Below are 11,095 nucleotides of genomic sequence, written 5' to 3'. Positions count from 1 at the left end.
ACCCGCTCTAGTTCAGCTATGTCTTTCTTATACACCGGAGACCAGAACTGTACACAGTATTCTAAGTGTGGACGCACTAATGACTTGTATAGAGGTAATATTATCTTCTCCTCATGAGCATCTATGCCTCTTTTAATGCATCCCATTATTTTATTTGCCTTTGCAGCAGCTGCCTGCCACTGGCCACCAAACGTGAGCTTGTCGTCCTCCAATACACCCAGGTCTTTTTCAGTGACAGTTTTGCCCAGTGTTTTACAATTAAGCATATAATTATACATTTTATTTCCTCTGCCCAAGTGCATTACCTTACATTTATCCCCATTAAAGCTCATTTGCCATTTATCAGCCCAAGCTTCTAGTTTACATAGATCCTCCTGAAATATAAAATTGTCCTCCTCTGTATTGATTACCCTGCAGAGTTTAGTGTCATCTGCAAATATTGAAATATTACTCTGTATGCCCCCTACAAGGTCATTAATAAATATGTTAAAAAGAAGCAGCCCAAATACTGCCCCCTCCCCCATAAGCGTACTATGAATGAAATATAATTTTGTAGATCAGATACTGGCTTCTGAAGAAAAATAAACAAACAAAACTTGGTCTCATTGGAAGAGGATGTAAATAATAATTCTCCAATTCTCCTCTAGCTTCTCTTATCTTGATACTCCGTACTCAGCCATTATTAAAATGGACAATTATCCAATGGAAAAAACTATTTAAGTTAACTATGAATAACCTTTCCAAAATTCCCTTTTAGGAAATAGACAAAATTGGGAATAAGTTACTGTTTCTCTCTATTTTCAGGTACTAACAAAGATACTATAATACATTTTCAAGGTTCAAAGACCTTATATAGTCTGCCAGAGGAGGAACTCCTTAACTTAAAAGATCTTAGAAAATTCATATGGAAAAAGCTTACACTCTCCCTGGCCTTACAAAGAGCTATCTCTATTCTACTAAGCAATCCTCACTTGAACTCAATCTGGAACATAAAAAATGTTTATACTCTTTTTAAATCGGATATTGAGTTTATAAAATTAAAACCAATAATAAAGTGGGAATCAGATTTAAACAAAAAAATCCCACTAAAATTGGCAACAAAAGCATTTCAACTAACCTATAGATTTAATATTAACGCCAATACACATGAAAATTTCTTTAAGTTAATTTCCCGATGCCTTCTGACTTTTGTAAGACTTAAGGAAGTGTTTCCAAATTACTCAGACCTTTGTTGGAGAGAGTGTGGGAGCAGTAGCAATATCATGCATACAGTGAGTACGGAAAGTACTCAGATCCCTTTAAATTTTTCACTCTGTTTCATTGCAGCCATTTGGTAAATTCTAAAAAGTTCATTTTTTTCTCATTTAAGCACACTCTGCACCCCATCTCGACTGAAAAAAACAGAAATGTAGAAAAACTGAAATATCACATGGTCATACGTATTCAGACCCTTTGCCCAGACACTCATATTTAAGTCACATGCTGTCCATTTCCTTGTGATCCTCCTTGAAATGGTTCTACTCCTTCATTGGAGTCCAGCTGTGTTTAATTAAACTGATAGGACTTGATTTGGAAAGGCACACACCTGTCTACATAAGACCTCACATCTCACAGTGCATGTTAGACTAAATGAGAATCATGAGCTCAAAGGAACTGCCCAAGGAGCTCAGAGACAGAATTGTGGCAAGGCACAGACCTGGCCAAGGTCACAAAAGAATTTCTGCAGTACTCAAGTTTCCTAAGAGCACAGTGGCCTCCATAATCCTTAAATGGAAGAAGTTTAGGACCACCAGAAGTCTTCCTAGACCTGGCCGTCTAGCCAAACTGAGCAATCATGGGAGAAGAGCCTTGGTGAGAGAGGTAAAGAAGAACCCCAAGATCACTGTGGCTGAGCTCCAGAGATGCAGTAGGGAGATGGGAGAAAGTTCCACAAAGTCAACTATCCTCCACCAGTCGGGCCTTTATAGCAAAGTGGCCTGGCAGAAGCTTCTCCTCAGTGCAAGACATATGAAAGCCCACATAGAGTTTGTTCAAAAACACATGATGGACTCCCAGACTATGAGAAATAAGATTCTCTGGTCTGATGAGACGAAGATAGAACTTTTTGGTGATAATTCTAAGTGGCATGTGTGGAGAAAACCAGGCACTGCTCATTACCTGCCCAATACAATCCCAACAGTGAAACATGGTGGTGGCAGCTTCATGCTATGGGGGTGTTTTTCAGCTGCAGGGACAGGACGACTGGTTGCATTGAAGGAAATATGAATGCGGACAAGTACAGAGATATCCTGGATGAAAACCTCTTCCAGAGTGCTCTGGTCCTCAGACTTGGCCGAAGGTTTACCTTCCAACAAGACAATTACCCTAAGCACACAGATAAAATAACAAAGGAGTGGCTTCAGAAAAACTCGGTGACCATTCTTGACTGGCCCAGCCAGAGCCCTGACCTAAACCGGACTGAGCATCTCTGGAGAAACCTGAAAATTGCTGTTCACCAACGTTCACCATCCAACCTGACGGAACTGGAGAGGATCTGCAAGGAAGAATGGCAGAGGATCCTCAAATCCTGGTGTGAAAAACTTGTTGCATCATTCCCAAGAAGACTCATGGCTGTACTAGCTCAAAAGGGTGCTTCTACTCAATACTGAGCAAAGGGTCTGAATACTTATGATCATGAGATATTTCAGTTTTTCTTTTTTAATTTGCAAAAATTTCTAGATTTCTGTTTTTTTTCAGTCAATATGGGGTGCAGAGTGTACATTAATGAGAACAAAAATGAACTTTTTAGAATTTACCAAATGGCTGCAATGAAACAGAGTGAAAAATTAAAAGGGGTCTGAATACTTTCTGTACCCACTGTATCTTTTGGACCTGTCCAAAAATCAAGCCCTTATTGAAAGATATTTAACCTACTAAATAAGCTAGGGAAACAAAGATAAACAAACTTATCTCTTTACATATTTTTGCAGTAGCTAAAATGCTTATTGGGGCTAAATGGAAAGCAGTTGATATACCTACTATCAATGATATAGACAAGATCACATTCCACAATACATTTGAACTTGCTTTAGACCTTAAAAATAACTCTCTTCCAAAATACGGAGCCAAATGGTTTTTATGGAATTCATATTTTTCTTCCAATGCGGAGTCCTTTCAACAAATAATCCTTTAATTCGGATTTTATATACCTTAATCATTTATTTATTTTCCGTGTTAGAATATTCCTAGATGAATACTTGTTCACCCCCCTCCCATATATCTCTTTTCTTTATTTATTTCCTGTTATATCTTCCATACCCTTTTCCTCCCTTCCCACATTTTCCTATAGCTCCCTTTTTTTCTCTTTTTTATTCCTTTACCCTTCCACTATCCCCCCCCTTTTTTCCTTCCCTCTCCACTTATTCTCCTATTCTTATCTTCTCCCTTCTCCTAATTTTATTTTTCCCTACTGCCCTTATCATGGTCTTTACACCCCTTTAGGATAGTTTAGATGACATGTGACATTAGTTATTATCTCTAAATGTTTATATTCTATGTCATTTGTATATTATATCATATATGTTTAAATTTTATATATCTTTTCCCCTTCCTATTATTGCAAAAAAAAATGAAATAAAAATTCTTAAAACAAAAGTAAACTATAAACATTTCTAGCTTTGAAAGCATTCTCACTTTGCAGCATTTTTTCTACACCTGCCTAAACGTTTGCACAATATCGTATACTTTAATGCTTATTTTTTGGTAAATCTTTTACACAGTAGGTTGTATAATTTAAACTTTACACTATATTTTAATAACTACAAATTTAAAAAGAAATGTTTGAATTGGTGTTGTTTACAGGTCTGCCAAAAGAAACATAATATTTGTAGTTATAATGTATACAGCTATGACTGGCATTTCAGAGCGTAAGAGCTTCAAATTCATCTTCAAACAGCCATTGAATGGTAGTAATTAATCCTGAGATGAAGTTTCCTCCAAGCCAAGCAACTCTTGAACAAGTCTTTCACCAAAATTGGCACGGCTATAACATTTAACATGGTAGGCATCAGACATTTTGTAGAGGATGTATGCATTATTTATAGCAATGCTTAGGGAATACCAGAATACTTGCTGCCAAGTCTTGTTTGGTTTGTGTGAAATAAAGTACCTGAAAGAGAATAGAAAATTGATTATGTTGATGAATGCTGGTAATCATGCAAATGTCATTTTGTAAGCATATATACAAAGCACTTTTTTAACCCCTTCCTCCTGCATGCATTCCAGGCCTTAATGACAAAAGCAAATATAGCCATTTTACTATGCTTTCATTTAACTTTGTAGAAATTGCATGTATCCCTTAAATTTGATATTGTTTCTTTTTTCTTTTCAGGAGAAACAAGGATTTATTTTTGTGATATATAAAATGTATTATAGGTATTGTTTTCTATTTTTTTGCCATATTCTTGCAAACAGGCCAAAAATGTAAAAAAAATTAAGTTGTATTCAATAACGTGTAAATATTTTTAACCGGTTCAGGACCGCCCACTGTACATAAACGTCGGCGCTGCCCGGGCTCTGTGCAGCGCCGACGTTTAAAAACGGTGGGTGGTCCCGCAGCGCTCAGGACCCCCAGGGTCCTGCTGGCGCTGCGGTACCGGTTCAAAACGATAGCTCTGACATGTGGAATCATGGGGACCTGAATGGATCAGGTCCCCATGATGTTAACCTGTTCCTATCTTCTAGATGCCGCGATCCATAGCGATCGCGGCATTTAAAAGATAGTAACAGCTGGTGGTCGGCGATCGGGACCCCCCACATACCTCAGGAGCGGCGGGGATCCCGGTGCTGTGACCTCTGACATCATTGAGACCTGATTGGCTCAGGTCTCGATGATGTCAGCGTCACACCAGCCAATCAGAGAGATCACCAGGGAAGTTTGTTTTAGCAACAAACTTTCCCGGGCGATCTGCCTGATAAATACACTGTTTCTCCTCCGATCTCAGTGAGAGAGCAGAGGAGAAACAGTGTGACAAGAGCTGTGTCAGCCTTGCCACTGTGAAAGTAAAAAAAATAAAATAAAAAAGAAAGTAAGAGTTAGGGTTAGTGAGTCTGTCAGATCAGTCAGTCCTGTCAGATCAGTCCTGTCAGATCAGTCAGTCAGTCAGTCAGTCCTGTCAGATCTATCAGTCAGTCAGTCCTGTCAGATCTATCAGTCAGTCAGTCCTGTCAGATCTATCAGTCAGTCAGTCCTGTCAGATCTATCAGTCAGTCAGTCCTGTCAGATCAGTCAGTCAGTCCTGTCAGATCAGTCAGTCCTGTCAGACCTGTCAGATCAGTCAGTCCTGTCAGATCTGTCAGTCAGTCAGTCCTGTCAGATCAGTCAGTCAGTCCTGTCAGATCAGTCAGTCAGTCCTGTCAGATCAGTCAGTCCTGTCAGATCAGTCAGTCAGTCCTGTCAGATCAGTCAGTCAGTCCTGTCAGATCTATCAGTCAGTCAGTCCTGTCAGATCTATCAGTCAGTCAGTCCTGTCAGATCAGTCAGTCAGTCCTGTCAGATCAGTCAGTCAGTCCTGTCAGATCAGTCAGTCCTGTCAGATCTATCAGTCAGTCAGTCCTGTCAGATCAGTCAGTCAGTCCTGTCAGATCAGTCAGTCCTGTCAGATCTGTCAGTCAGTCAGTCCTGTCAGATCTGTCAGTCAGTCCTGTCAGATCTGTCAGTCAGTCAGTCCTGTCAGATCTATCAGTCAGTCAGTCCTGTCAGATCAGTCAGTCCTGTCAGATCTGTCAGTCAGTCAGTCAGTCCTGTCAGATCAGTCAGTCAGTCCTGTCAGATCAGTCAGTCAGTCAGTCCTGTCAGATCAGTCAGTCCTGTCAGATCTATCAGTCAGTCAGTCCTGTCAGATCAGTCAGTCCTGTCAGATCTATCAGTCAGTCAGTCCTGTCAGATCAGTCAGTCAGTCCTGTCAGATCAGTCAGTCAGTCCTGTCAGATCAGTCAGTCCTGTCAGATCAGTCAGTCCTGTCAGATCTGTCAGTCAGTCAGTCCTGTCAGATCTGTCAGTCAGTCCTGTCAGATCTGTCAGTCCTGTCAGATCTGTCAGTCAGTCAGTCCTGTCAGATCTGTCAGTCAGTCAGTCCTGTCAGATCTGTCAGTCAGTCAGTCCTGTCAGATCTGTCAGTCAGTCAGTCCTGTCAGGTCAGTCAGTCCTGTCAGATCAGTCCCGTCCGTTCAGTCCGGTCCGTTCAGTCCAGTCAAAAAATCTAAAAATAAAATGGCCCGTCAGACTTATACCGCAGAGGAGGTGTATGCCCTGCTGTGTTCTGACACTGATGACAGCGCAATCTCAGATGGAGATGTGGATTTTGAGGGCTTTAGTAGCGGCGACACTGAGAGCTCAGAAATGAGCAGTGATTCTGGTCCATCCTCAAGCCCAAGGACCAGTACAACAATAGGGGCAAATAGCGCTACTGGAGAAACGTCTCCAAATCAGGGAACACTGCCCAGTACAAGCGCTGTCCCTGCTACTAGTGAATTGGTGCACGCCAGTGTACAAGGGGCTTTGCCACATGATCTAGCATTTCCCAGATGGGAGGCTTCGGATTCGGCTGCTCCATTCAGCCCTGATTTCAACGCCATTCCTGGTATAAATGTGGAGGTGGAAGATTTTGGACCAATTCATTTTTTTAATTTGTTTATTACAGACAGCTTGCTAGAGCATATTGTCGTGCAAACAAATTTATATGCATCCCAATTCATAAGCCAGAATCCCCGATCTTACTATGCTAGGGCAAATTTATGGACACCAACTAATGTCCCGGAAATAAAAAAAAATTTAGGACTTACATTTGCCATGGGGCTTGTTAAAAAACCGAGCATTCGATCCTACTGGTCCAACCACCCTGTTCAAGCCACCCCTATGTTTTCAGTCATTCTGCCTAGGACCCGTTATGAAATGCTCATGCGGTTTTGGCATTTTAACGACAATAGTCAATGCCTGCCCAGAAATGCCCCAGAACATGACAGGTTATATAAAATTATACCCATCATTGAAAATTTGTCAGAAAAATTCTTAAGCCTCTACACCCCAACACAAAATATTTCTATAGATGAGTCCCTTGTAAAATTCAAAGGAAGACTGCACCTCAAGCAATTTATCCCATCTAAAAGGGCAAGGTTTGGAATAAAGATCTATAAAATGTGCGAAAGTTCAACCGGATACACATCCGCTTTCCGCATATATGAGGGGAAAGATAGCCAACTAAACCCACCAGGATGCCCTACTTATCTGGGGACATCTGCAAAAATTGTTTGGGAGCTGATAAGTCCATTTTTTCAAAAAGGCTACAATCTATATGTGGACAATTATTACACCAGCATACCCCTATTTAAAAGTCTGGTTGAATACAACATCGGGGCTTGTGGGACCATCCGTAAAAACCGTCAGGGGTTTCCACAACCATTGGTCAACCAAAAGTTCCAAAAGGGGCAGTCAGGGGCTGTACGCAACGGAGAGCTGCTTGCCCTGAAATATAGGGATAAGAGGGATAGTTTTGTCCTCAGCTCGATCCACACAGATGCCACAAGGGCCACTGTAGAACTAGGATCCACCACTCCGAAGCAAAAACCTGTGTCAGTCATTGACTACAACAAACACATGGGGGGTGTGGACCTTGCAGACCAGGTTCTACAGCCATACCAGGTATCAAGAAAGTCCTATACCTGGTATAAAAAGTTGGTTATCTATTTGTTTCAGGTGGCCACATACAATTCTTTTGTGTTGTACAAAAAAGCAGGAAATTCAGATCCTTTTCTTGATTATCAAGAAAAGGTAATTGAAAATCTTGTCTTTCAAAGTGTTAGCCCCGCTCATCCATTAGAATCTGAGGATGTGAAAAGACTCACTGAGCGACATTTTATTGCACTTATTCCAGCAACGGAAACAAGAAGGAACCCCCAGAAAAGATGTCGTGTATGTACTAAGAGAGGAATGAGGCGTGATACCCGCTACTATTGCCCACAATGCCCATCATTGCCAGCCTTATGCGTCACTGACTGCTTTAAAATCTACCACACAGAACCACGTTTTTAAACTGTAAATATGTATCCCAATTTGTCATTCAAACATTTGGTTCATTTAGTGAATGACATATTCGAGTAGAGCTCACTTAATTTCCAGGGGGGGTTCTCCAGAATCTAAACCTTCCATTGCGTGCTTGTTTCTGGAAATCATCCATCGAATTAAAATGGTCACTAAACCCATAGATGAATTCCCAGAGGGGTGTCGTTTCCAAAATGGGGTCACTTCAGGGGGGATTCTTTAGCTCTGGTACTCTGAAAAGTGCCAGAACAGCATAATCCCCCCTGAAGTGACCCCATTATGGAAATGACACCTCTGTGGGAATTCATCTATGGGTTTAGTGACCATTTACCTACTTATTTTCCCACCACTAGATTAATTTATACAGAGGAGTAGATTGTAAAATTCGGTCACTTGTTGTGGGTTTCCTCTGTTTAGGCACCTCAGGGGCTCTCCAAATGCAACATGGCGTCCGCTATCCATTCCAGTCAAATTTCCATTCCAAAAGTCAAATGGCGCTCCTTACCTTCCGAGCCATGCCGTGCGCCCAAACAGTGGCTTTGCACCACATATGGGGTATCAGCGTGCTCAGGAGAAATTGCACAACACATTTTGGGGTCCATTTTTTCTGGCTGCCCTTGTGAAAATTAAAAATTTGAGGCTAAAGTAGCAGTTTTGTGATAAAAATGTGTTTTTTTATTTTCACCCTTCAACATTATAAAATTGTGTGAAGCCCCTGGGGGTTCAAGGTGCTCACCACACATCTAGATAAGTTCCTTGAGGGGTCTAGTTTCCAAAATGGGATGACTTGTTGGGGGTTTCCTCTGTTTAGGCACCTCAGGGGCTCTCCAAATGCAACATGGCGTCCGCTATCGATTCCAGTCAAATTTCCATTCCAAAAGTCAAATGGCGCTCCTTACCTTCCGAGCCATGCCGTGCACCCAAACAGTGGCTTTGCACCACATATGGGGTATCAGCGTGCTCAGAAGAAATTGCACAACACATTTTGGGGTCCATTTTTTCTGGCTGCCCTTGTGAAAATTAAAAATTTGAGGCTAAAGTAGCAGTTTTGTGAAAAAAAGTTAAATGTTCATTGTTTTCTTCCACATTCCAAAAATTCCTGTGAAGCACCTGAAGGGTTAATAAACTTCTTGAATGTGGTTTTGAGCACCTTGAGGGGTGCAGTTTTTTGAATGGTATCACTTTTGGGTATTTTCTGTCATAAAGGCTCCTCAAAGTCACTTCAAATAAGATGTGGTCCCTAAAAAAATGTTTTTGTAAATTTTGTTGTAAAAATGAGAAATCGCTGGTCAACTTTTAACCCTTATAGCTTCCTAACAGAAAAAATTTTGGTTCCAAAATTGTGCTGATGTAAAGTAGACATGTGGGAAATGTTATTCATTAACTATTTTGTGTGATATATCTCTCTGATTAAAGGGCATGAAAATTCAAAGTTTGAAAATTGCAAAATTTTCAAAATTTTCGCCAAATTTCCGATTTTTTCACAAATAAACGCAAGTGATATCTTAGAAATTTTACCACTATCCTGAAGTACAATATGTCACAAAAAAACAATCTCAGAATCAGGGGGATCCGTTGAAGCGTTCCAGAGTAATTACCTCATAAAGTGACAGTGGTCAGAATTGAAAAAATTGGCCCGGTCACGAAGGCAAAAACAGGCTCTGGCGCGAAGTGGTTAAATAAAGGTTTTACTTTTGTATTCCACTAGATTTATTTCTGTATTTGATCTGATTACATGGATAGAAAATGCTATTAATTTTTTTTTTTCGACTTTGTGGACTATAGGAAAACTGTAGAATAAACCTTTCTTAAGCACATTATTTACATAACTCCATAATGTACAAATCATTTTATTGTAAAAAAAAAATTGTGGGTCTAGTTTGCCTTTTGGCCCTTTAGTAGTGATGAGCAAATCAATACTGCACAAATCAATTTTGGCACTAATTTTTTGAAATTTATATATGGTAATTTTTTTTTTTTGCCATATATGGCTCAGCTATAAATATTCATATTAACTTGGGCCTAGCCTTGCAGACTTCCTTATAATACTTTTCAGTGACCTATATGGTAGAGCCAATCGTGAGAAATTATAAATGTGGGGTCTCTATTGATTCACAACCAAGAGCACGCAGTAGATACTGTTTGCCATTTTGTGGTGATAGGAGAGAGGACTCCGAGATTTAAAGGGAAGGTGCCGTGATTTTAATTTTTGTATTAATAATTATTGATTATATAATCAATTATTTTTAAAACAAAATTAAATTAACTACTTGAATCATTTTTTATATGTATGTGTCTGAGCACGACAAATTTAATTTGAGTAGTATATAAAATATAACTTTTAATAGTTATTTATATTAAAAAGTACAAAAACAAACATTCAACTAAATATATTTTCTCATAAGCCCAGATAAATGTATACTACAGCAACAATTATTATTGCTGGTAAACCGTCACAGGAAATAGATTATTGCTGATTCAAAAATGTCTAACGGTATGCTAGGTAACGCCACTTCTACACTATGAATCCTCCAGAATACTGACGGTGACTAGAGATGAGCGAATGTTTCAATGTTCGGTTCGGATTACGATCATCAAATTTGCAATATTCGACGATTTGGTCGTTGAATATTCGCAAACATAGCCGAACCCCCTTGCATTCAATGGGGGGTAAAAACAAACACATACACAACACCTTCAAACGGGTCCAAAAACTGCCAAAACACCTCAAATTAGGGATAGACACCAGGAAAGTGCCATGTGTACAAGTTCTATAATTATTATAGCGACATTTATTCTGTGGCGCTTTACATGTGAAAAGGGGTCACTAACTGGTACAAGAAGACAGGGCGGGACCCCGCCCGCGAGGGCGCACAATCTACAAGGGATGGGTGAAGATAAAGTAGGTCAGGGTACAGCTGGTCGTGCAGCGCTATGCTGGAGCGAGGGTTACCGCAGATTCTATGCTTGTCTGAAGAAGTGGGTTTTCAGCTTCCTTTTCAAGGTTTTCCACAGTAG

At 40.1% G+C, this 11,095-nt stretch overlaps 1 protein-coding gene across 1 annotated transcript in view; it reads right to left on the bottom strand.

Moving 5' to 3' along the window:
• Positions 1 to 3,412: 3,412 nt before the first annotated feature.
• Positions 3,413 to 11,095, bottom strand: part of PGBD5 (piggyBac transposable element derived 5) — a 671,274-nt gene continuing 663,591 nt past the window's right edge. The window contains exon 7 of the mRNA XM_073660236.1: positions 3,413 to 4,147. Coding sequence (XP_073516337.1) covers positions 3,952 to 4,147 — 196 coding nt within the window. The 3' untranslated portion in view covers positions 3,413 to 3,951. The remainder of the gene's footprint in view (positions 4,148 to 11,095) is intronic.

This window comes from Phyllobates terribilis, unplaced genomic scaffold, assembly GCF_046119375.1.
Source record: "Phyllobates terribilis strain yellow unplaced genomic scaffold, ASM4611937v1 Scaffold_24__1_contigs__length_18792416, whole genome shotgun sequence".
Classification (NCBI taxonomy): Eukaryota; Metazoa; Chordata; class Amphibia; order Anura; family Dendrobatidae; genus Phyllobates; species Phyllobates terribilis.
The sequence above is the reverse complement of the archived record's forward strand: the minus strand, read 5'-3'. Positions and strand labels throughout refer to the sequence as shown.